The sequence below is a fragment of the Heloderma suspectum genome, chromosome 3, assembly GCF_057233095.1.
Source record: "Heloderma suspectum isolate Gila_16-S chromosome 3, 16-S_ref, whole genome shotgun sequence".
NCBI lineage: Eukaryota > Metazoa > Chordata > Lepidosauria > Squamata > Helodermatidae > Heloderma > Heloderma suspectum.
Window position 1 is genome coordinate 223,339,023 of NC_139460.1, and position 27,326 is coordinate 223,366,348.

Here is a 27,326-nt window from a genome sequence, read left to right on the forward strand (position 1 = left end):
CCTGCCACACCCCACTCGATACCTCCCTCCAGTTTGATGAGGAACCATTGATGTGCACTCTTTGAGTACAGTTCTCCAGCCAGCCATGGATCCACCTAGTAGTAATGCCATCCAGCCCACACTTAACTAGCTTGCTAGTCGGAATATCATGGGGCACTTTATCAAATGCCTTGCTGAAGTCAAGATATACTATGTCCACAGCATTTCCATGATATACTAAGGAAGTTACCCAATTGAAAAATGAAATGATTAATCCTGCAGAATTTATTCTTGATAAACCCATACTGGCTTCCAGTGATCACTGCAGATCGAGGTGCCTATAGATTGAGTGCTACATAATCTGCTCTAGAATCTTCTCAGGTATTGATGTCAGACTGACTGGTCTATTCCCTAGATCTTTTTGCCTTGTTTGAAGGTCGGCATAACACTTGCCCTCCTCCGGTCCTCTGGTACTTCATCCGTTCTCCAGGATTTCTCAAAGATAGAGGTTTCATGAGTCCATCTGCTAGCTCCTTCAACACCCTAGGATGCAATTCATCTGAACCTGGGGACTTGAATTCATTTAAGGTGCTTAAATATCCTTGGACAAGAAAGTATTTTGGCTCCTTCCAGTTCTATTATTATTCTCTGTATTTAAAATACACTAGATACCCCTTATGACATGTTGGAAAAAAGTACAAAACAGGTGTTTATTGCTGAATGTTTTGAATTGCATCTTCTACAGATAGTACATACATATCAAATAAATAGTATTGTTTATACTCTTAGAAACATCGTACTTTGGTAAGGAGAAAAGGCAAATCATTAAACCTCTTAATGTTCACAAAATTGTTCATGTCCTTCTGATCAAATCACATCTCCCATCAACCCAGAACAGCAGATTTAATGCAATCTATCTATGTTACATAAACTTGTCAGCTTCTGTAAACATGAGATTGTAAACATGAGGTCATTAACATGTCAATGCTGTGGCACATATTACAGTGAACTGGCCACGCAGTTGTTGTTTTCATAACAACCTTGATAACATCTCATTATGCTCTAGGATTCTTTCTTTAATATATACTCTATGTTGTTGAACTTCAGTCTTCTTGCTATGTCGAGTGGAGTCTCTTCTTCCTGAAATAAAGAGGTAAAACAATGATAAAAGTAATTAAATTCTGTACAGATTGCATGAATGTATACAATTCATACAGAAAGTATCCTTCGCAAGCTAGGAATGGGAGAATGAGTGATTTTCAAGCTCACCTGAATTCTCCAAAAATCACATTGAAGCTTGTTTTGGCTCACTGACCTATTTTTTGGCTCGTTCAAATGGGAAAAGTGCCCATTTTGTATGGAGAAAGTGTGCATTTCTGTTCATATTTTTCAAAAATGCACTCCTTACCCTCACTGACTAACACCTGAAAAAGCATTTTTTAAAGTGCCCATTTGCATTTCGAAGTGCCCATTTGCAAACATTAAAAACACACACACACACATACACACACACACTCCTCACATTCTGGATTGTGAATGGGATGTGTTCGCATGGGATGTGAACAGCAATGAAGATACCTTGTACATATCTCTGGATATGAAAGAGTATTGTGGGGCAAGAGTGACAATCTTTCAGTGTGACTTGTGCAGGAGACTTTTCCTTTGGATTGTGCCCAGAGTGGCTAATTTTGGAGGCTCAAAGCAAATTCTTCTGGGTTCCAGGAGGAGAGACCAATAGTCCAGGACCTTTCCCTGCCATAATTAGTGCTTGAAGTTAATGCAGTTAAAGCTGTTGCTTGAAGCTGATTTCCTCTACTTAAAGTTAGTACAAAAGAATTACAACGGAAGGAATCAGCTTTGATCAAAATATTCACTGATGTTCTAGTATTGCGGCTCAGGTGGACTCAGTGGCACGGAGTGCCTCCCTACCAGCTTCAGTTGGTGGCCCAGCTATGGCCCAGCTATCTGGGCAGGGATAATCTGGCTTCAGTCATCTATGCTGTGGTATCCTCAATGTTAGACTACTGCAGTGCACTCTATGTGGGGCTGCCTTTGAAGATGGTTCAGAACCTGCAGCATGTGCAAAATGCAGCGGCCAGATTAATAGCAGGGTCAAGAAGTTCCAAACATATAATACTAGTTTTTGCCTGCTTGCAATGGGTGCCTATATGTTTCTGAGCCCGATTCAGGATACTGGTTTTTACCTATAAAGCCTTACATGGTTTGGGATTGCAATACCTGATGGAGCACCTCTCCCAGCATGAACCTATCCATGCGCTACACTCAGCATCTAAGGCCCTCCTCCAGGTGCCTCTTCTGAGGGTCTACTTGGAGAGAGAGGGTCTAGGCGGAGAGTAGGGTCTACTCAGTGGCAGCCCCCTGGTTATGGAATGATCTCTACATTTTGGCCCGCCTGGCACCAGCATTGTTATCTTTTCGGCACCAGGTGCCTGTACTCTTAGGCATTTGACCGCATATAATAAGGTTTTTAATCAGGTCTTATTGTTAGAATTGTTTGGATTTGTGTGTGTGTGTGTGTGTGCGTGTGTGTGCTGACTGTTTACATGTTTGTATTTAAACAGTTTTTATATTATGTACAATATTGTATTTTTACATTTTTTAATCCTTGTAAACCACCCAGAGAGCTTCGGCTGTGGTTGTTATAGAAATGTAATAATAAATGAATAAGGCTTTCCTCAGTCTGCAATTGTTGGGGGGTGGGGGAGAAATGAATAACCTCTGCCTTCCATAGGGAAAAAGAACACCAACTGCCTTCCTTTCCAGAAATGAACAACTACAGAGAGGTTTCCCCTTCACAAGAGCTGCGATAGTGCAAACCACAAGGTGATCCAGAGGCCTACGTGAAAACAGTCAAAACGGTAGCCATTTTTAGCTTTATCTTACCTTATCCTTTATGGAAAGATCAGCACCTGCTTCCACTAGTAAAGGAATGATGGTCTGGTTCTTCATTTCACAGGCATAGTGGAGGGCTGTCCTTCCTGACTGGAGGGAACCAAGAAGTACAACCTTCAGGCAAAAGTTGCAGTCATGTCCTAATATGCTTCCCCATTAACGTGCCTTTTATTTTTCAAGGAAGAGAAGATTATGGTTCTCACATACTCTCTAGTTGTGGTATGCATCTATTCATCTGATCTACTTTTTCATAAAACTCTAGGTTGCGCACTGTGTCTGCAGTCAGCCAAAACAGGAATGGAAATTAAGTGGCTTCTACTAATTGCACCGATCTGAGAAAGATCTGATGTCAATGTTTCACCAGTGGAATGTTTGGTGGTTTTAGTGGGCAAGTTGGAGGAACGAAACCCTTCACAAAGGTCAGAAAGGGATGAACGACTTTTGGGTGGGGGATTACTTACTGAAGTGGCTGAAAATGGTCCCCATCTTTCTTTCTTTCTACTTTAAATGACGGCAAGCCACTGCCCCTTTTTAAAAATAGTGCTGGAAACATTGCTACATGGTGATGTAGCATGGTTCCAAGCAACATTGTCAAGGGGGGAAAAGATGGGTGCTCCAACAGGCCCGTGGGGGCAGCCATCTTTTTTTCCTATCCAATGTTGCTGGGAACCACACTACATCATCAATTAGTGATGTACCCAGCACCATCCTTAATTTTTTAAAAAAAATATGGCCAGCGGCCAGCTGATGGGTGCAGCAGCTTGCCCTGGTTAAAAGTAAAATCAATAAATACAGAGACCACTCAGCCGCCTCATCAAATAGTAAGCTCTTGTTGTTGTTGTTCAGTCGTGTCCGACTCTTCGTGACCCCATGGACCATAGCACGCCAGGCCTTCCTGTCCTGCGCTCTCTCCCGGAGCATGCTCAAGTTCATATTCATTGCATCCGTGATGCTATCTAGCCATCTCATCCTCTGCCGTCCCCTTCTCCTTTTGCCTTCAGTCTTTCCCAGCATCAGCCTAAAAAAATTATTCTACATTCATCTTCACTGATGAATGAAGGTCAAAGAGCAGGTTGAGAGCAGCTCTAAGCATCTTTCTCCTTGAAGGTTTCCTGTCCCCTCAAAAGGCTCCGCCATTTTTCCTTTTCTGCACCTTCTGTTTGGAACTGGCCCCCAGAACACCTACATGCTATCACTGTTCTTACTTCCTTCAAATCTCTCTTCAAGCAGAAAGTGCTTACTGCTTTACATGGTGGACTTTCCTAAAGTCTAGATAATGGCCCAAACACAGTCCTAGAACCCTCTATGCATGTATAGGTACACTTACATTGTCTGTAGCATTAACATCTGCACCAGCTCTAAGTAACATCTTAATGAGGTTTTCATTCTGCTTACTTTTGGATACCTGTTTTTAACAGATGGGGTGGAGAAGGGAACATCGTTGAAAAGAAAATTTATGATAGATTCACTGTCATACTAAGTGGTCAAATAATGAAAACTTTCTTTGATGTGGCCATCTAAATAATGATGCAGCACTATTTTGACATTTCATGGAAAGAATGGAAACATTTCATATTCTGTGAAGCTTTACAATATTAACCATTGTAAGAAATAGGACACTTGCTTAGTGAATTTGATCTGCGGTCCCTCAAGCTCAATGAACAAAGTAATTTATCATTATAAATACTCTCCCCACACCACCCTATGCACATTTACTTAGAAGTACGTTCCATTGATTTAGAATGTAGTAAAAAATGTGCTCTACATCAGGTGTCTGTGACATATGTTCCCATGCGCATGTTTACTTGTTAGAAAGCTGGGATTTGCTGTGTGGCTTCCTAGTGTGTATAGTCACTGTAGAAAACACACATTGTTTCTATTGTCACATGTGACAATCATATGAGGGCTGAACATTGGCATCTAGGAACATGTGAAGTGGTCCTGTTATGCCTAGGATGAAGGCAAGAGATTCATTTTGACATTAATTGATTCTTGTGCACACTGAAAATGTAATGGCTATGAAACCAAACATTGTATTCTTCTGTACCGATACATTAGAAACTGTGACTATATAGAATTCCACATGAATTATGCAGCTGAGTTAACCCCCCGCCACCGCTTTCTAATGCCCAAAGGACCATAAAACAGTATCAGAATAAGGCGGTGCTTGTAATGGATGGGCCCATAAAATATGTAATCACAGAATACATGTCCAGAAGTTTAAGAGAGAGGGTAGAAAGACACCATTTTCATACTTGCTTTTCACTGTACTTACCATGAGGAGATACCCAATAAGCATAACAGGCATTAAGATGATAATGAGCAAGTAGTCAAGAAAGCTGAACCGTTTTTTGACAGCATAATGCAAACATGTTCGTTCTTTCTAGAGAGAAATGGAGGAGCCATTATAATTAAGCAAAGAGTTTTAATCCATTCTCTTATTCGTGTGTGTGTGTGTGTGTATGAATGAATGAATGACATGTTTAGACATATTTTAGACAGGTTTTCACTACCTTCAATAGCAAGAATTGCTCATGGGACTTTTCTGAGAAAGGGTGCTTGGCTCTTACGCAGCTCTATTGAAACAAGCTAAATGTTCCTGCTAAGAAAACTGGTGGTTCTTGGAGGGCTAGTACTGATGAGCTCAAGAATGCCTAGCATACTGTCTGATTTGCTATCAGTCTATAACCTCAATAATAATCTATTATTAATAATATTATTACTACTACTAACATAAGATTAAGGGACAATATTTACAGTTACACAATGAACAGTGTATATACATATACATTTCTGCAGTGGTATGTGTTGTAGAGTATGAAACAGAAATGCAGGTTTCTGTTCAGTTGTTTTTTTAAAAAATCTGTATACATTTTCTCCTGTCATTCAAAATGGCTCAAAAAATAGTAACAGAAGACACACAGGGACATACCAAGGACACACAGTAGGGAATGTGACATGTGATACAAAATCTTGGCACACATCTATTGCACTTCACCACTGCCGAATATTTATTTATTTATTACATTTCTATACCACCCAATAGCCAAAGCTCTCTGGGTGGTTTACAACAATTAAAACAATAAAATACAGCATTATAAAACATTATATATATACACCAACACTAAAATATAAAACCAAGGTAAAATCAGCAGCACTGTAAAAATTTAATGTACAATTTAATATAATGCATGAATAGGCCCCAATTGCAGAAGAACTAGTATAGAAATCAAAGTGCAGAAACCAGGACAAAGGTACAAAGATAAAAAGAGAAATGTATCATACATTATGTATGGGGGAAAGCACAATGAAATGAATTGATTCCATTTTTACTATGTCACCAGTATATTTTTAAAAATGTGAAAATGACTTATTTTTAATTGCATGTTCTATTCATCCCCCCCCCCCCGCCCCTTTGTATGCAATATTCCTTAGAAAATGTAACTGGAACACTCTTCCCAGTACTCCAATGGTTTCTGATAGGCACAAATGGGGGTATCTTCCTGCTCATTCCATCCATTTCAGTGGAAACAACCCATCCACCTATACATTCCTTTGCATGCATGGATTTGCTGCCTGGCTCCATTGAAATTAATGAGCAGTCCATGTGCATGAGAGCTCTGAGCACAGACTCCAAAAATCTTTGCAACAGGGTGGCTAATGTTATGGGAATAAAGAAATTAAGCTAATGGTGTAATGAGAGGACAGTATCTCATCTCCCTTTCTAGATACAAATTTAGTAACTCAAGGAAGACCCTCTTGGCTATATGGTTGCTGCCTGCAGCTCACCTTATTTTTGATGTTCACATCAGCATTCCTTTTCAGAAGATAACTGACTATTCTGTTGTGTCCTTGTTTGCAGGCAGAGATTAATGGTGTGTCCCCACCAAACATGTCCTGGATGTTCAGATTATTGCTGTCTTCCTCCAACAGGAGCTGAACTTCATTGAAGTCATTATTATAAGCCGCCTGACAAATGGGCTGAGGAAGGAGAGGAAAGAAACAAAGGGCATGTTTACAAAGCTTCTTTACAAAGTGAGTGTTCAGTTGGCAGAGACTGGTTCACTAGTTCACCAAACATCTAGATGCCTTGTGAACATAGCTGTGTAACGTTTTCCAGCATGGCTCAATGCAGGCTCAGTAGGGGTCTGGCTATGTAGTGGAGCGGTCAGGCGAATACTTCACTGCCAGCTGAAAGCTGCCATCACCACAAGTCAAGAGACAATGTGAACTGGCCCACATGAGCAAAACATCTTTAAAGAACAAACATGCACCCATACTTAAAAAAAAAAAAATCTCCTTGAGCATTTTTTTCCTGGAGAGTAGGGCATGAACATAACATGGTACTCTCCCATTTCTATCCCTTAGTAGCATACTGAGCTGTGATTAAGAACCCGATTTGTGGATACCTATTTAAACAAATTTAGACCATGTTTTATTATAATGTTGTATTATGTTTATAATGTTGTAGTTTTTGTATTTATATTTATGAATTGTTGTGAACCACACAGAGAGCCTCACCTATTGGGTGGTATAGAAATGAAATGAAAAATGAAATAACAACAACAACAACAAAAACCTGGCTCCAGGATTGCCGTGAGTCCTTATTTATTAGTCGCATTCCAGGGAAAACAGCAAAGTGTCTTGCAGCGCCTTAAAGACTAACAAATTTATTTCAGCATAAGCGTTTGTGGACACTGCTAGCACTTTCTGCATCTGATGAAGTAGACAGTGTCCATGAAAGTTTATGCCAATATAAATGTGTTAGTCTTTAGGGTGCTGCAAGATTCTTCATTGTTTTGGCTGCAACAAACTAACAACAAACTAACAACAAACTAACAACAAACTAACAACAAACTAACCCATCTGGAAATGGTTACAATGGAAGATTCCAGGAAAACAGTGCAAGCATTTCAGGAGGTGACTCACATCCATTGCCTTCAAATGCAAACACTTCCTACCAGCCTGGTGAGCTAGCAGACTGGCGAGTGCTCAGGTAAGTGGAAGTCATTATTTAAGGAACATTCAGTATGCCATTAAAGAACATTTTCTGCTTCATTTGCCATTAGTAATTAAAAACCTTCAAAGGGGCAACTTCAACCCTAACATCTGCATTTGTTCCACTCAAATCTAAAAGTGACGTTAAGCCCCAGCCCCCAAGTCTGATTAGTCAAGAATCCCAAAGCAAAATTCTTCATCCAAAGCATTTGGGGTGAGGGAGGAGAGGTGAGGAAGAAGTTGTGTATCAGCCTTCCTCAACCTGGTGCCCTCCAGATGTCTTAGTCGACACTTCCCGCCCTTCCTCAGCCAGCAGTGCAATTGGCGATGCTGTCTGGGGATGATGGAATGGGAACTGTAGTCCAACACAGCTGGAGGGCCCCAGGTTTGGGAAGGGTCTTCTCCATAGTCTTATATATCTGATATATGTGGGTGTTGAATTGTGGTGGGTCTGCTGTAGCAGCTCAGTAACTTTCTAAGCCTTAGCTCTAGCTCAGCAATATCCATCAATGACTGTAGAACTAGAGCAAAGTTTGGACTCTCTTCTCAACCCCGCACCCGCACGTGAACTGCCTATTGTCTTTGACCACTTGCATCTCTCCGTCTACTAATATCTTTGATTAATGTTTTGCACTGGTGTACTTCTGCACTGCAAGCTCAAGCTGGTTTGATGAGGATTTAGGACTGGCTTCTGGGAAAGGCAGAGCCAATTCTATGGGGGCAAAAGGCAGTCGACTAGGGCACCAAGGGAGCCAGGGTGCCAAGCAGCCCCAAGGCAGGCAGCAGCAATAGCGGCTGGGCAAGGCTTGCCATGCAGTAAAGGAAAGCACTACGTTGCCAAGACCAGGCAGCAGCCTCGTCCTCGTGCCCTTTTGAATCACAATTTCTTCCCTAATGTGAGAGGGAGAGAGCTGAACCAATCAGCTTTGCTACCTTTGGGGGATGCACAGTCAATGAGACCAGTGGAGTGGTTAGAGCCCTATCCCCTTGCTGCTCCAGGGCCCTTATTGGCTGTGTGTCCCCAAAGCAGCATCTGACTGGTGCCACACTCAAGCTAGGGAAAATAGTGTGCTTTAAAATGGTACACAGCTGCATCCTGGACTAGCTGATGCAGCACTTACTTTACTGTGGGCCAACCTTGCCTAGCCACTATTGCTGCCTGCCTAAGGGGCGGGGGGGGTCACCCTCACCTGCTCCCACTACTGGTAGGGGACGGAAGACTTGGATGGGGGTGTAACAAACAATTCCCATTTCCTAACATTTTCCCCCAAGTAACGCCCCCCCCCCCAACCTTTGCACAGAGGTTGTTGGGTGTGCTGGAGCTTTGCTCCGATAACCTCTGTAAAAAAAAAAAAAAAAATTAAGAAAGGGATCCATTTCTTCCCATCCTGCTGCCGCGTGATGGTGTGGGTGGGTGGAGCGAGTGAGCAACTGACTGACTAAATGACCAGGGCCAAATCTACACGATTTAGCACAGAGCAACAACACATCAGGGTTGCTTGTGACTGATAATGCTGTCGCCAATCCGCAGCAACCCCGCAGCTTCCCTCTGGAAAAGGCACATTTTCAGAAAGCCTTTTTAGTGTGTTTTTTTTTCCTTAAATGCAGCCCCCCACATGGTTTCACTGCAGTGTGCCCTGTACCCCCGCATTAAGTCCGGGGCATGCCTATATCTGTGACCTGGCTGTGAACTGGTCAAGTGGTAGAGTGCCCCCTTTTTCCTTATTCACAGTAAGACTGCTTTCCCATTCACAGTATCTAGCTAGGCTCTTTTTCCATTCCCAGTATTGCAGTTGCGCTGTTTCAGACATTCACAATAGCAGAGTAAGCTGCTTTACCCATTCATAGTAGGTAGCCTGTATTTCCCATTCATAATAGCACAGTACCTTTTAATCTTCCACAATTTCTCAGTGGTGGATAAGAGGGCAGAGGTGTGGGGTAAACTACAGGGGCTTAATTCTGCACTTCCAGTAAACTTCCCAGCGGGGGGGGGGGTGGACAGGGGCAGCGAACAAGCCTCTCTCATTTGCTGAGCGGTACCTACGGGGTTGATGTTCAATTCTATTCATCCACCCAACCCTGAAGTATAGGGATTTCAAGTGCTGTGTGACCCATGAAAGTGGGTTTTTAGGTAGCATATCCTCCACTTTTCTTGCTTCATGTGCCCCTGATGGAATAAAGTGATTTCATGAAAATCCTGATATAACTAGAAAGCACTTCTCATTCCATTTCCATATAGATGGAGCCCAGGATGGAGAGGGAGAGAAATAGCAGGGCAGTAAAGCAGCCAGGGTAGAGGGGGAAGGGCAAAAGGGTATCTTGCTAACCCCCCCCCCCCCCCGGAAAGCTGGCAATAAAGCTAAAGCAGCAGCCAAATGTAGGAATGTTGCATTTCTATTTTAACGTATATATTTTAATTCATCTTCTTTGGGGTTTTGCAGAGTATTTAATTTTTTGTTGTTGCTTGGGTATTCACTCCCGAGCAATCCAGTCCTTACTTGTGAGTAGAGATGCATAAGATGGATTGTTGTACTATGCTGCTTCTCACTGTTACTTCTGAGGAGTTTGGAGAGGGGTGGCTGTGAAGATGCTCAGTGAAAGAGATAGGTTTTGGATGCTTTTCTGCGTGGCAGTGAGGATCTTGATGTTATTATCATTTTAATTTTTTAACTGGTTGTAATCTGCCCAGAGAAGATTAGTTATTGGGCAGATTATAAATGTACTAAATAAATAAATAATCACTATAATCACTCAGAGCTATTCTACACAAGGCATTTATTGTGTGCTCGTGATTCCTTACTCACAGTTGTTTGCAGGCTCTTTAGACAACAACATGATCCTCCAGTTTCACTTCTGTTTTTTCAGAGCACTTTCCTGGGTGGGCAGGGTTGGAATGGGGAAAATGGACTATTATCTAAGCACAGGGAAAATGGTGTCCTTTCTTCTTGTGTAACTGCGACATTCTGCTATAGCATAGCTCCACCTATAGGTTATGTAGAGAAAAAGGAGGAAAGGAAAAGCTCTTTGTGTAGAGCTCAGACCTCAATGCTATGACAAAAACAAAAGTAGATACAGCAATCAGTAGTCTTGAATAGAAAAGCCCTCAGTGTTTTCTTTTGCAATGGGTTTTGCTACTGGATTTCGAAGACTACTTCTTTTGCTACTGGATTTCGAAGACTGCTTTTCTGTGTTGTTGCTCTGAAGATACCATTAGCATGATCATTTTGTGTGGATTCTCATCCCCACTGTTTTGCACTCACGATCTTAAAGACACTTGATTCTTTGTGCAATGGGAGTTGTTTGTGGAACAGGAGCATGTGTGTTCAAAGAAGTGTTTTCCTGTGGCTGTGTGGAGTCTCTCACCCCCATCCCATATAAACAAAAAGTTAAAATGTGAAAGTGAGTCCCATATTGCAGGTTGGGAATCAGAGCTAGGTCTCAGGTCTGGACTGATTTAAAGGATGCATATACTGTGTTCCAAACAAATGTTTAAAGCATCTTACAGTAGATACCAGGATCCCAGGAAACTCATGTTCCTCCCCCACCCATTTCATGCTGTTCAGGAACCAATAATGGTAGTGGGGGGTGGAGGCACAAAGATGTACCTTACCTAGGCACCAAAATATCTTGAGACAGCCCTGGGAAGACATTGGAAAGGGACTGTACCTTGACAGTATAATATAATATGCGTGCACCAAGAGTACACCAAGCCATCTCTCTAAGGCAACCCCTTCCTTGAAGAAGAAGCCTTTTTTCACTGAGAATTACACATCAACCTGAGGAGAGTTTGCCTATCACTAATTAATATATGTACATATGAGTAGCCAACTCTACATGGTAGAGATTTAACAGTCTACTATCCCTCCCCCTTGCTTATGTCTGTATCCTTCAAAAACAGGCAAAATATTAAAAAGTAAAATATAGCTGAGTAGCAGGTAAGTTCAGATGAGAAACAAACACTTACTATATTATTATTATGACCATTATTATGGTCATATAATGGCTTGGGGCCAAGTTACCTGAAGGATCGTCTCCTCCCATATACACCTGCCAGCCCTAAGATCAGCTTCAATCGTTTTTCCCTGGGAGCCCCTGCCAAAGGAAGTGAGGTGGGTGGCTACTAAGAAGAGGGCCTTTTCTGTTGTGGCACCCCAGTTGTGGAATGAACTTCCCAAAGTGGCTCACCTGATGCCTACACTGTACTTTTTCCGGCACCAGGTGAAGAACTTCTTATTTTCCCAGGCATTTTAGTCTTTCAGTTTCTGTTTTAAATCTGTCACTGTATTTTAAATCTTTGTATTGCTGCTAGGATTTATTTTGGCTTTTACTTCTATATTATACTGTGGTTTAAAACTTTTATAGTGCATCATGTTGTAATTTATGGTTTTAATTGTTGTGAACCATACAGAGAATTTGGGCTATTCTATTAGTATAGAAATGTGATAGATACAGTCAGGTCCAGAAATATTGGAACAAGGATAACTGTTTTGGCAGCTGGTCTCTGTACACCACCACATTGAAGTTAAAAGGAAACACACCCAGATGGGAGCAAAGGCAGGTCTTTCAGCTGTAATTCAAGGGGTTTGACAAAAGGGGGGCACTAATCATTCAGGAAGGAGAGCCAGTGGCATACACACACACCCATCGTTGGTGGCTCATAAGTAATGGAATAAACCAACATCATTTCAAACTTAAGGGTCGCCTTTAATACCTGGATGAAAATCCTTTGCAGTCGATGACTGCCTGAAGTCTGGAACCCATGGACATGACCAAATGCTGAGTTTCCTCCCTCGAGATGCTTTGCCAGGCCTTTACTGCAGCTGCCTTCAGCTGCTGCTTGTTTCTGGGTCTTTCTGCCTTCAGTCTTGCCTTCAGTAAGTGAGAAGCATGCTCTATTGGGTTGAGATCAGGTGACTGACTTGGCCATTGAAGAACATCCCACTTCTTTGCCTTGAGAAACTCTTGGGTAGCTTTTGCTGTATGTTTTGGGTCATTATCCATCCGCAATATGAAGCCGCATCCTATCAGTTTGGCAGCATTCAGCTGAATCTGAGCGGAAAGTATAGCCCTATACACTTCAGAATTCATCCTGCTGCTTTTATCAGCAGTCAGGTCATCAATTAAACACCAGTGACCCGGTTCCATTGGCAGCCATACATGCCCATGACATAACACTGCCTCCACCATGTTTGACAGATGTGGTACGCTTTGGATCATGAGCTGTTCCTTTCCTTCTCCATACTTTTCTCTTCCCATCATTCTGGTACAAGTTAATCTTGGTTTCATCAGTCCAAAGAATCTTATTCCAGAACTGGGCAGGCTTTTTTTGGTGTTTGCTGGCAAAGGCTAATCTGGCCTGTCTGTTCTTGAGCGTTACCAGTGGTTTGCACCTTGTTGTGGAGCCTCTGTATTTACATTCATAAAGCCGTCTCTTGACTGTAGATGTTGACAATGACATGCCTACCTCCTCAAGAGCATTCTTGACCTGGCTAGATATTGTGAAAGGGTTCCTCTTCACCATGAGCAGAATTCTGTGGTCATCCACTTTAGTTGTCTTCCATGGTCTTCCAGGCCTTTTGCTGTTGCTGAGCTTGCCAGTTAATTCCTTCTTTTTCAAGATGTTCCAAACTGTTGTATTGGCCACTCCTACTGTTTTTGCTATCTCTCTGATGGGTTTATGTTGTTTCCTCAGCCTAATGATGGCCTCCTTCATTCGCATGGACACCTCTTTGGACCTCATGTGGGGAGTTCCAGTGAACAGCTACCAAATGCAAATGTAACACTCAGAACCACCTCCAGGCCTTTTATCTGCTTTACTGGTCAGGGGGTACTCAGGAAACAGGCCACACCTGGCCATGCAGCTGCTTGTCCGCCATTTGTTCCATTACTTATGAGCCACCAACGATGGGTGTGTGTGTATGCCACTGGCTGTACTTCCTGAAGGGGTAGTGCCCCACTTTTGTCTAACCCCTTGAATTACAGCTGAAAGTCCTGACTTCGCTCACATCTGGGTGTGTTTCCTTTCAACTTCAATGTGGTGGTGTACAGAGGCCAACTACCAAAACAGTTATCCTTGTTCCAATATTTCTGGCCCTGACTGTAAATAAATAAATATAGGTAAATATTATATTTACTAATAATAAACTGATTATTAGTATATACCAATGCATATAATGCCAGAACAACATGTCCAACATATCACCACCACCTAAAGTTTTAGGACCAGGGTTTGCCTTCTGAGCTTGGGGAAGCCAGAGAGAGACAGCATTAAGACTGCAGTTGCAATTTAAATCCACAAAGTGGTGCTAATGGATTAGGCACATGCAAACCGGCACTAGTCACAGCGAATCTGGGGATTTCAGGGACATGGATCACTCTTGCCTCTGTCTGAATCCCTATTTCAACTGTGATGGCCAATGCAAAAATACCCACACGTAGATTCTCTGTCATAGAGACACACACACATAGAAAAACAAGCAAAGCATACTAGGAAGCCCCACACGAAGTACCAACTCTCTATGCACCACAACTCAGGTCAGAGGGAACAATGCTACCTCGTGCCCAGTCACCCCCAAAGCAGCCACACACCCCCAACACACACTTCTGTGGGGGATGAATGATCCCATGAAAGTGTGTGTGTGGGGAGGGGAAGGGATTTTCAGCATACCTACTGCTAGGGCCGCTTCCAATTTTAAGAAACTAACCAGATTGTCTCTAGGCCACCAGCCATGCCAGCAATAAACTCCCCATAAGTTATCAGGAAACCAACCAGATCCATCTGCCTCTGGGAGCAGTTGAATTTGACCTGACCCACCCACCCCCCAGAGGCCAGGGGGTACACATGGCCTAAACCTCACCAGGTGGCCATCAGCTGTCCATGACAAGGGCACAGCTGTTGACAGCGCCTGCTCCAAAATCACTATTAACCTGCCTGAACCAGGGCATGAAATCAAGGGGATGCCCTCCCACATGAGTGGGCTTTAAAAACCTCTGAGGGAGTGCACCTGTGTGAAACACCCCGTTCCGGCCAGCAGTCCGTGGTGGGGGGGAGGCGATCAGTCCCTCCCCCACAGAATCCTCCCCGGCCGGCTCTGCTATGTCACTAATGACATAGTGGCCGCCATTTGCTTCCCTGCCTTTTGCCATGATAGGCTACGTAGGTACTTATGTGGCCTATCACGGCTTGGCAGGGACGCAAATGGCAGCCAGCATAGCGGCCACCATTTGCAGCTGCAGCCGGGCAGCAGCTGGAAGATGACCGGGAGCTGCCAGAGCCACTGCCAGGTAGATCCGTTCCGGGGGGGGGGATTTGGGGTGGTGGTGGGAGGGTAGTCCGTTCTGCCACAGGCTCCAGGGGTCCGTGGCAGAATTCTCCAACATCCCTAGTTTATTATTTATTATTAAATTTATTATTATTTATTATTAAATTTATTAATCGCCCATCTTGCTGGTCACCCAGCCACACTGGGTGATGTACAACATACAATAAAACAGTTTAAAACAATAAAATTCTACAATAAAAACATTTTCTAACCCACCCCAAATGCCTGCCTGAACAACCACGTTTTTAATGCACGACGGAAGCTCATTAAAGAGCAGTAGAGTGGACGATAAACACCCACAGAATCCCTAATCCATCCTGATTGCCTAATACCAAGAATAGGCATGTGGACTAGGGGACAGACAGCTGGCCTAACCGTGCTGCTAGTGACAGCAGCACCTCGCCCACCTCTGTCCCAACCAACACCCCGAAGATGCCTCATATTGCACTGTATTGCTTTGCCACACAGTGGAGTGTTATTGGAATAAGAAGGTAATTAATAGAAATGCCATGTGTCTTGTGCTTTTTCCATGCTGTCTTGAAATGTGGACGTATAGAGTTGGTGGAACAACAACGTAGCACACACGCACAGACACAGACACACAAGAGATAAAGAAAAGCAGAACGACCTAAGCAAATGACAGGTGTCTTTAGTTTATTGTTCTATATTTCATGTTCTTTTAAGGAAGGCAGGGTAACTTCAAGAAATATGGGAAGACTGTGTAGGTGGTAAGAAAAGAGCCAAATCAAACAATAATTTAAAAAAATCTTCTTTAATTTCTGTTTGGGGAGGATCAACACAGAGAAGACACAGAAGGTTCACTTCAGCACGGGGGGGGGGGGAGGGGGGAACCAAACACTACACACACAGGCTGCTATGCCTTTCTTTAAGAATTTAGAAAGCAAGAAAAAAATAAATGCTTGAATATGACTTAAAGTGAGGGGGAGGAACATGCCTAGAGGTCAATGTTTGCTTTTAATAATCGAAATAAGACTGGGTTTTTAAAAATCTAAGAGAGACAGAGTTGACTGACAAAAACAACAAGGAAATAGAATGGAGAAAGCAGAAGCGAGGGTTAACCTTAAACAACAAACGCAGCCTTTTCCGGAGTCAGCAAGCAACGTAAACAAACAAACACAGGAGTGGTGGGGGAGGGGGAGCGTAGTAACTACAAAGGAGGGGACACAATGTTAGTTTGAAAAAATATAGAAAGGAGAGATTAATCTAATCAAAAAGAAATAAACAACGAGTGGGAGGTAGAAAGACATATGAGAAGGCAGCTGCAAGAGGTGCTGCAAAAGACACCATCGCAAAGGGGACGGACGAGCAAAGAGCGAGGGAACAATCCCACTACACCCAATCTGTTTCCTTTTAATTTAAATTTTGAGGAAAGCCTAATGGCAATCAAAATCGTATAAATTGAAGGAACAACTCCTAGGAATGCACGCACGTGCGCGCACATGCACAAATGATCATCTACCCACACCAGCCCTCTCCCAAAGACACAGCTAGCACAATAACCAAACACAGCCTTTCACGGAAGTATATATACCCCCTTCCTCCACCACTCTCTCTGATTGGAGATTGCTGGCATCAGTTCTGGCTGAGAGTTCCTATTCGCCAAAGCACACTCCCTCCTCCTCCTGCGCTCGCTTTACCGCCTCTCCCCACCTTCCCGTGTCCACTCGCCTTCCCCCCCCTCCTCCTCATGCACCTCCACATGAGCTTTCAGAAGTTGATACATTTTGGAGATAGCCTGTCTGGACTGCTCAGGAATTAAGTAGAGCTCCAAATATATGAGGCAGAAGAGGTGCTTCGTGGGGGGCGCACTTCACGCCAGGGCACCTTGGTACTGCTCTGACCTGCTTTGTATCATGAGGATGTTGCTCAGAATAAGCCCACTTTGCCTCGTTATTCGGGCTTCAGTTCATAACAAGGCAGTGCACAGCCATAGTTTTAAGTTTTGTTGTAGGGATGTACAAAATTGGCCTTATCCGGCTTCGCCGGGTTCCGCTGGGGGGGGGGAGGCGCTCCATCCCTCCCCCCGGAATCCTCACCGGGGGGGCCGGCTCCGCTCCGCGGGGATTCCAAAGAGCCACCGGCCGACTCCGCCAGCAGCCGGACATCCGGCCGCTGGCTAGCAGGGACGCAAATGGCGGCGGCCATAGCCGCCGCCGTTAGCATCCCTGTAGTCAGCCGTGATAGGCTACATAAATCTTTACGTAGCCTATCACGGCTGACTTTAAAAAACAACAACAACACGCGTATGCAAATGGCGGCGGCTACAGCCGCCGCCATTTGCGTTCCTTATTTTGGCCCGTCTTAGTCTACGTAAATATTTACGTAGACTAAGACGGCGAAAATAAGGGGGAACGCAAATAGCGTCCACTACGCTATTTGCGTTCTCCCTTATTTTCGCCGTCTTAGTCTATGTAAATATTTACATAGACTAAGACGGGCCAAAATAAGGAACGCAAATGGCGGCGGCCGTAGCCGCCGCCATTTGCGTACGCGCATTGTTGTTGTTTTTAAAAGTCAGACGTGATAGGCTACGTAAAGATTTACGTAGCCTATCACGTAGTTTTTTGGGTTTTTTTTAACCTAGCCATGACAGGCTACGTAAATCTTTACGTCTTCGTCACGTCTTCGTTTTTTTTTTTTAACACTGGAAATGGCAGCGGCGGCCATTCGGAAGATCAGCCACCACAGCCACCACCACCGGAGCCGCTGCCGCCCGGAAGATCTGCCCCAGGTAAGTCTCATCCCAGGGGGGATCCGCAGGGGGGCGGGGGGTGGCAGGCCATTTCGCCACGGAGTTCGGGGGGCCGAATGCACTGGCATTTGGCCCCACCAAGATCCGTGGTGGAATTCTCTGCCACCCCTAGTTGTACGCTGCCTTGGAAGGCATTGTCCTCATTTCAGAAGTATTTTTAATTTTATTTTTGTGAAGATTAGAAAACAGTCATATCAGCAATAAAATCAATATGTTATTAAGGGTGGTATCCAATGTTAGGCCTACTTAGAGTAGAGACATTGAAATGAATAAGACCTACGTTTGACTGACACCGGATACAACCCTAAAGATCCAGCAAGGACATTTGCCCATTTGCCTTCTACAAGACCAAGGAGAAAGATTATAGAATCAAGTTGGAGCTCGGCCTTGTGCATAGACTCCAACCGCTAAAAGATAAATAATTCCTGGCAGCAAAATCCAGCAATCACCCTGCTCTATATCAAAGCACTAGGATCAATTCACCCATGTTGTCCCATGCAGAGCAACCTATGACTTTATGGTAGTGTTGAAGGTGGGTTCAGACACAAAATCCAGTTTCTCATCCCATGTTCTCACAGTCCACACTTAACATCTTATTCTTCTTACTCCTGCCCCTTCATTCCTCTGCTTCATTGCACCTGTACATTAACACATGATATGTGTACTTCCTGCCTCTAGATATAGAAATGGCTACTTCCCATGTTGCTTCTTGAAGCAGCATACATGTACATTCCAAAAGAATTCCTCAATTAAAGGGGGGGCTGTTGCACCCCAGCTATCTGCAGCCAGATGGAAAGAGCAGCTGGGAAAGGCAACAAGTCAGTGGTAGAGCACATGCTTTGCATTCAGAAAGTCCTAGGTTCAATCCCTGCCCTCTTCAGGTAGGGCTAGGAAAGACTCGTGTCTGAAATCTAGAAGAGCAGCTGCCAGTCTGTGTAGACGTAACTGAATAGGGTGGCTATGTGACCTACTTTACAGAAAACAGTCCTCTATTTGAAGGGTTGTCAGGGACTGTCCTTTATTAGAAGGTGTTCTGTAAGTCCAAGTCCAGTTTAAAGATTAAAAAAAACACCAGAAGGGAGAACAGGGGCCTTGGCCTTGAAGTTACCAATCAACAGTTGGGCCTGTAGCTGAGGCGCAGGGAAAAAAAAATTTTTACACACAATAATGAAATTTATTACAGAAATTTTAGAAAACCAACAGGGAAACCTTTGTTTTTCTTCTTAAAGGTACAGATACTATTATTTTGGGATGGTGCCATGGTGCAATCTGCCCACAGATTCCTAATAGTACATGCAATTGAGGCTATACACCTGAGATGAAGGGATATTCATCTTATGCGAACAAGGGTGTGTGTGTGTGTGTGTGTGTGTGTGTATGTGTATATATATACATATACATACATATACATATATATATATATATATATATATATAGGAGAGGGCATGTTGCTAAAATTTATAAAGGCAGTTCTTTAAAATGCATGTTGGTTCAAAGATGGACTGGACACTTGGATTAATATATGGTTATATATTCAGACAAATAATTAATTCTTTCCACACTCAAATTAATCAGTGCATCTTCCCCATGTAGAAAAAAAATAATCTAAAAACTGAGCTACAGGATTGCTCAGTCAGATCAGTCACCTTTCTTTTCCTTTTTTTACTGAAATTATGCTAAAAGTACTGGGATATCTTCCACCTGTAATATCACTGCTGCAGCAGAAAAATCTGGAAACTGAGGCGGCATTGAAACTTATTGAATGTGTTAGGAAGCAGTTGTGCCAAATGCAAATTATATTATTTCCAACACCACTTTTGAAGCAGCCAAGAAAGCATGCAAATCTGCTGACCATGAAGCAGCATCAAAACGTCTTCATAAGATCCCTTGGACTTCTGGAAAGCTGATTTTAATAAACTCAGGGCTCTGATAAGTATGATTCTATGGCAGGAAAACCTAACTGGAAGACGAGTTCTAGAGGTGGGGGTGGCTACTTGATAGGCATTTGAGAATGCTTATCAAATTTGCAGATGACACAAAATTGGGTTGGGATAGCCAATACCTTAGAAGACAGAAACAAATTCAAAACGATCTTGATAGGTTAGAAGACCGGGCAGAAAATAACAGAATGAAATTTAATGGAGACAACTGCAAAGTTCTTCATTTAGGAAAAAGAAATAAAATGCACTATTATAAGATGTGGGATACCTGGCTTGGCAATAGTATATGTAAAAGAGGTCTTGGAGTTGTAGTCAATTATAAGCTGAATATGAGTCAGTGGTATGATGTGGCTTCAAGAAAAGGCAAATGCAATTTTAGGTTGCATCGATAGAAGTATAGTTTCAAAATCATGGGAAGTGATAGTTCCACTCTACTCTGCACCGGTCAGACCTCACCTTGAATACTGTGTCCAGTTCTAGACACCACACTTTAAGGATTCAGTAAATTGAAACGAGTTCACAGAAGGGCAACAGGGGACTAGATATTAAGTCATACAAAGAAAGATTGAAGGAACTGGGTATGTTTAGCCTTGAGAAGAGAGGATAGGGAGGGGGGGTATGATAGCACTCTTCAAGCACCTAAAGAGTTGACACACAGAAGAGAGCCACAACCTGTTCTGTCATACAAGACTGTAAGACATGAAATAACAGGCATAAGTTACAGGAAAGCAGATTTCAGATGAACATCAGGAAAAACTTCCTAACTGTCAGAGCGGGCAGTCCTTGGAACCAACTGCCCAGGGAGGTGGTGGGCTCTCCGAGGCTGGAGGTATTCTAGCAAAGACTGGGCAGCCATCTGTCAGGGGTGCTTTAAACTGGATTCCTGCACTGAGCAGGGGGGTGGACTCGATGGCCTAAATGGCCCCTTCCAACCTTATGATTCTATGATAAGAATATTCCTGTTGTAGCTTATTCTTGGTATTCTACTAGTGCCCAACCTACCCCACAGGGTTGTTGTTGTGAGGATAAAATGGAGAGGAGGAGGATAATGTAAGCTGCCTTGGGTTCCTTGCAAGAGGAAAAAAGGCAGGATATAAATGCAATAATAAATAAATAAATAATAAATAGTGGGTTATTCTTGTTTAACCTTTTTTTAAAAAATGGTAGCAAGAACCACAACAATTGCTGAAATTGCTTAGTGATTTTTTAAAAATGTTCATAAGCTGCAGTATGGCCACAAAAATAAGGGTTAAACAAAGACAGTTTACAATTTCATCTTAAAACGGCCCGCAGACCGGATAAACTGCCCCCCCACTTTCCTCCCTCCCCCCGGGGAACCTTTAGGCTGAATATGGGCCTGTCAACAGTTAGCACCTGGACAGCAGACTGAGCAAGCACACAGTTCACCTAGTCACAGAACTGGTTCTCACGATCGCTGCAGTCCACTGTGGCTTATTTAAGCCATGATAAGCCGTGGCGCCCATACCCACCACGCTGCATACTGGCTGTGGCTTGTCATGTCATCCAAACCTGGGCAGCAGGGGTTGTTTGACGGTTAAACAAACCTCAAATAACTACAGCTGTGCACCACTTCAGCCCAAGGCCCGAACCCCCAGTCAAAGCGGCTGCTTTGGGTCATTTCAAGCCCTTTCCGAGGTGAAGTAGAGGGGGCACAGAGCAATCCAGAGTGAGTCGGGGGCTCTCCAAAGTGCTCGGTGCACTTCGGAGCTTCAGCATAGGGATGGCATGGGCGCCCAATTCAGTCCAGGAATCCAGTGAAACCTCCCCTGCCCGCACCGCCGAGCCTTGCTCACCGAGCCTTGCTCACTGAGCCTTGCTCGCCGAGCCCCTGCCCCTGCTTGCCCCATGCCCATGCTCAACAAATGGGCTGCACTCACCCTTCTGGCCTCTTTGAGCTTCATGGTCGCCATTTTTGAGAAATAAAATGACGACCACAAAAATGCACATATTTGTGCACACACGAAAATGCACATTTTGCAAATGCGCACATGCGCAAAGTGTGGCTTTTTAAAAAAATACACATTTTTGCATGCACACAAATATGCACCTTCACAAAAATGCACATTTCACACATGAGAATATGCGCTTTCACAAAATGTGCATTTCCGTGCATACAAAGACATGGACATTTTTGCTACGGCCATTTTATTTTTTGAAAAAATGGCGACCGCAGAGCTCGACGAGGCTGCTGGGGTGAGTGTGGGCTGCTCCTTGAGTGTGGGAGGAGCTCGGGTGTCATCCGGGGACCGGCAAGAGGGGGCAGGGGCTGGGTGGGCATCCGGAGAACCCAGGCGGGGGCAAGTTTGCACATCCCTACTTCAGCACCCTGGCTTAGCCGCACCGGCGCCTCCAGTCGAGCTCCTTACCTGGGGTGGCTCACAGGAGCTGCCGCCGCCGCCATTGCCTCTGTCACCATTACCATTGCCAGCTCCTGAGCCCTGGATGCATGCTGGCTCTTGTTGCAGGGAGTCACCATTTTAAAAATGGTGACTCCCACCAAAAGGAGCTGATGCACATCCAGGGCTCTGGAGCTGATGGCGGCAGGCGGTGACACCGGCAGTGACAGTGGCAGTGATGACAGCAGCAGCAGAGGACGCCCAGGTAAGGAACTGGGGGGTTGCGTGGGGGTATCAGGGGGGCCGAACTGGGATTCGGATGGCTGAATCCTGCTTCAGGTTCAGGGCTGAGTTGGGTCAGGGGCCCCCAAATCAGCCCAAGTCAAATTGGGCCCACCTCCAAAACCACAAAGCAGCTTCCGAGTTGGATCGGGGGGTCCCTGCATAGCCCTTCAAATAATCCATGGGCTGTTGTAGGATTATTTGAGGGTTGTTTAACCCTCACACAACCCCTGCAGCCCAGGTTCAGATCACACAACAAATCATGGCAACCCCTCACCAGGAGATAAATATTCAAACTGGCCTCATGCATGCACCACAATCCACTGTGGGTTAAATAAGCCATGCTGGGCTGTGATGATCATGCAAAACAGCCCAAAGTCTTCCCACTATGGTGAAATATATTTATTTTTATTTAAATTATGGTAATTATTTCCATATTTGCATTTATACATATATATTAGCATAATACAGTTTTATATAAATCTTTGTCCTCCTTTTCAGCAATGCATTTCCTCTTTTTTGGCCAACCAAACACTGATGGACTTGTGTGCCTACCACTCTTATTCACCCATGCTGCACTTCAGTTCTACCACAGAAGAGAACCCTCACCAATTTTAAGTGGGTTTATAGCAATGGAGGCTGTAGAAACCCAAGTAATTTCTGTTTCAGACAGAGTTTGGGGGGTAGATGGACAAGGATAGATTTTGTCCAGAATCCCTGCCTTCCCCTTTCTTCCTTCAGGCCTGCTGAATAAAAATGAGCAATACACTGACACAAAGCAACCGTATCTTGTAGAATCCATCCTATGGAATGGCTGTATGCGTTTAATAACGTTTAGAGGCAAGAGGGAAATGTTCAAAAATGCTCATACCATCTTATTTATCATTCTCAAACACCCGATTGCATACTGAAAAGTTGAAATTCTTGGTCTTCACAGAGACTGGGTTCACACAACATGATAACCCACACTCAAGGATTGAGTATGGGTTGAGTGTCGGTTGTTGTGGAACTGTGGGTTGTTAACCACAAACAATCCATGAAGAGAACTCATGGTTTGCTCTTGGGTTGTGAACTGTGGGTTGTTCATGGTTAACAAATCTGGAAACATGTCTGAGTTCAAGAGAACACGCTAACCCACCTTTCAACAACAACCCACGCTCAACCCTTGAGTGTGGGTTATTGTGCTGCCTGAACCCAGCATCTCATTATTCTAAGCCAATTGCGAGTCTAGAATGCAAGAATATTTTTTAACACTGCAGGCTGACAAATCTTGGGTAATGTCATTCAGTGCACAATTATCACCCTGAAAACTGGAAGAGTCAAGTCCTGAAATGATTAAGGTGCATATAAGTCAATCATTAGAACATAATTGGCTCTCCTCAAGGCATCTAAAAATGTAGAAAAGGATATCAGAGAAGAATGCACTGGGTTAGATTTTTGCTACTGTCTTGCAAACAGAACAAGGATGATGATGGAAATGCAAAAAATGCAAATAATATTCAGTCTTTTGGAGTCACATAATTCTTCTTTAGTCTAACATGGACTGGTCAATACAGATTTTCAAACTGAAAAGGGGGAAGTTGAGGTGGTGGGTGTAGAGACAAGCAATTTTTGGCTCATTTTCTCTTTGAACTCTCTCAAATCAAACTTGTCATGATAAGACTACCAACAATTTCCAGTTGTATTAGAGCTGGGTTATAGTGGGTCATGATAAGAACCATATAACATTAAGAATGGGTGCCTATGTTTTCTTTTTCCCTTCCCACCCCTTTTCCTTTTGTGCCTTGTATTTTTAGTTTGTAAGACTGCGGGCAGCGCCTGTCTTGTTTTTATTGATCTGGAAGCATTTCGAGCTGAAGAATGGGTTATAAATGCTTTAAATAAAGATTCATTGTTCTGTGCCAACATGCCTGTTCTTGTATATGTTTAATGGTCTGCTCTTGGATATGTTTAAAATTAAAATACAATTTAAAACCCATCTTATTTTTTGAACATTTATTGTGGTTAATGTTTTATTCCATTAAATAGTAACATATGGTCTTCCTTCTATACGTGTGAAACTGGACTGCATATACAGTTCCAAAATAAACGGTAGAATTCTTACTTTTGCATTTCAACAAAGTGGGTGAGCAAAACAAAGAACACAGTGCCTAGATTAAAATATCAGATACATAAATCACTTTCTGAAAAGGAATGCAGTCCAGCCAGACATGTTTATAGGCTCGTGTGTGTGTGTGTGTGTGTGTGTGTGTAAATACACCAGAATTGCCTCCTTCCTATTCACATCTAACAAAATTTACATTCCCACACACACAGTTGTGATAATGGCCTTTTTACATGTAGAGAGAGGTTTTTCTCAATCAGCACAACAGTGCTACAACAAAAAGTACCATAAATACCAATTAGAAATTCTTTAAACTTGGAATTATATTTATGCAAATAGGGTCTGCAACAAAATGTTGCAGTATATCCTTCACCCTTTAATAGGAATGCTCCTGTTCAGGAGACCTGCCAGCCAGCCGTGCCCTCATCGAGGATATTACTTGGGCTCAAACAGGCTGATTCAGTATTACAACCACTAGCACATACACATACAGTGTTTTGGTTTTCTTTTCCAAGTGACGCTAAACATTCTATTCCTCCTTGAAACCACTAAGCATGCTTAGTCCTCAATGGGCTGTTTGGTGGGAGCTATTAGGTGGGGGCGGGGAATATTTTGTATTTCTCTATACCTTGAGGTTCACCCAGCCATGCTGATACTTGCCACTTGTTTCTCAGTGAGTGACCTGTTTTGGCTCCAGTCCTGTCTACACTTAACCACCCAAATTCGCTGTTACAGGGGCAGATTTATATAAATTTAGATGGATAGTTATGTAGAAAGTTACACAATTGCTTAAATATATAATTTACTACAGTATAATTTTTCTTTTAGTAATGGCAAACATTTTGTAGTTTGTTCTATTAACTCATAATCCAACTTCCAAATGCCAAGATGCAAATTTTAGCTCTATGAAGAACCTGGTATGAAATGAATTTATTTTTTTTAAAGGGATCACTTTTCACCACTTTCCCCCTCTCATTAACAAGTATTTGCAGAAACACCTGGGTTGAGGATGCTGAAAAAGAATACTGTGCTCACATTTTCCATTTGCCAGAAGCCACAACATTATTTTAGTTCCCCTTCAAGTCTCTCATTTAATTCAGAGTATGAAGAACTCTTGAGTATTTCACTTACTATTACTACACCTGGTCCCAGAAATCAGATTTTAAAGGTACAATTTAGATCTGATAGAGGTGTTTGCTAATCATTTGAAATAGGTAGGAATGAGTTCTATACATAGTATCTGCTGCTGCAGAGAGGAGTCTAGGAAATGTTCACTACATACCTGTGAATATAGTACCCCCATGATTTTCCTTTGTATTCTGGCTGGAATCCTTTCCTCCTTGCTGGACTGGCAGGCCCTTAACTCTGTATTGCCCTTCGGTTGGTTTAAATTTGATTAAAATGTAATTTGCAAAGACCTTTAGCTGAGTGCTCTGAAGGGCTCCAGGATTGCTCACTTTCCCCAAGTGCTTCCTGTGTTTGCTGGAAAGACTTTCTTAATCAGGCACACTGATAACCAATGGCGTTTTCACAGGCCCAACCCAGTGAGACAGAGGTGAGTGTCGGTTTACTGAAGGCTCTCACAACTTAGAACAAGTTACAACAGAGAGAGGGTTGGCACACTTTGTCAGTGTAGTAACATAAATTAGAGGTTACCTTAAAGGGAGCTGTTGAAACAGCAGCAAGAGATGAACTGACTTTCCAGTTTTTTAAAAAAATATATCTTTAAAGAAAGGCTAACTGGCAATGGGAACAAAGCTGTCAAACCAGAAATGGCAGAATTATTATATTACTGCCCTAACAGCAAACTTCCATTCCATTGATGATGCTCCATTTTGTTTGTATGTATGTATGTATGTATTTTTGGTTTTGTTGTTGCAGGTTGTAACTGTTTATTGTTGCATTGCATTATATATGTCTTTTAAATGGGAGTTTCTAAAATTTTTCTGTGTCAACTGCTGAGAGATGTTGTTATATTAAACAGTATATACATATTATTTATAAATGAAATAAATACTACGCTGGCAGCTACAGACAGAACATAATACACATAAATAACAAAACAAACAACACCTGGCAATTATTCACTTCATTGGGACAGGGGAAATGCCCAGTGAATTGTGCTACTTTTAGCACCAGGTGCTTTATGTTTAGCCCACCTGTGTCCTCTAAATCGGCCTTCCCCAACCTGGTGCCCTCCTGAGGTGTTGGCTGCGGGATGCTGGGAGTTATGCCTCAACAACACACCAGAAGGTTGCTCTAAATATTGCAGACAATTTCAGCTTGACTGTTCTTAGTGAGTCACACATTTTGGCTGTTCCGTATCACTGGCACAGAGTGATAAATCATCAGTAATATTATAAAGGATTTATAGAACATGCAAAACTAGCTCAGCAGCCCTGCCCTCCTCCTGCTCTTCCATATGCAAGCCCTAGGGTGTTTGATTGCTCTTCTGAGTCTGAGCCCAGTGAAGTGTTCTTCTCCAAGGCTGCTTCAGTTAAGGTGCTTTTCCACCTTCCTTTGTTTAAACTAGTATCTGAAACTAGAAATAGATGAATCTCTCAATTTCAGTTTCTCATTTTTCCCAATCTTAAATTTGGCTCATCCCAAATTTCAAGAATATTTTTTTAAAAAAAGTTTGCATGAGAATTCATACAT

At 43.0% G+C, this 27,326-nt stretch overlaps 1 protein-coding gene across 2 annotated transcripts; it reads right to left on the reverse strand.

The window, feature by feature from the left end:
• Nucleotides 1–658: 658 nt before the first annotated feature.
• On the reverse strand, nucleotides 659–26,154 carry ANKRD22 (ankyrin repeat domain 22). Of its 2 annotated transcripts, XM_084841916.1 has the most exons (7): nucleotides 25,951–26,154; nucleotides 10,695–10,873; nucleotides 6,682–6,873; nucleotides 5,168–5,275; nucleotides 4,220–4,297; nucleotides 2,884–2,982; nucleotides 659–1,119 (listed from the first exon to the last, which is right to left on the reverse strand). In XM_084841916.1, exons 3-7 carry the CDS (start codon nucleotides 6,784–6,786, stop codon nucleotides 1,042–1,044), a joined length of 468 nt encoding a protein of 155 aa, XP_084698042.1. In that variant the 5' UTR covers nucleotides 6,787–6,873; nucleotides 10,695–10,873; nucleotides 25,951–26,154; the 3' UTR covers nucleotides 659–1,041. The 2 variants fall into 2 exon arrangements, with proteins under 2 accessions (XP_084698042.1, XP_084698041.1); XM_084841915.1 differs by lacking the exon at nucleotides 10,695–10,873.
• Between the last annotated feature and the right edge of the window lie 1,172 nt (nucleotides 26,155–27,326).

Excerpts from the sequence above, each read along its gene's own strand:
- ANKRD22 (XM_084841915.1), bottom strand. The coding sequence starts at position 25,971 with ATGGGGGTACTATATTCACAG. Across the intron at positions 6,874-25,950 it reads TGGGGGTACTATATTCACAG|CCCATTTGTCAGGCGGCTTA; the intron begins GTATGTAGTGAA and ends CTCCTTCCTCAG. Across the intron at positions 2,983-4,219 it reads ATGTTAATGCTACAGACAAT|TCAGGAAGGACAGCCCTCCA; the intron begins GTAAGTGTACCT and ends GGTTCCCTCCAG.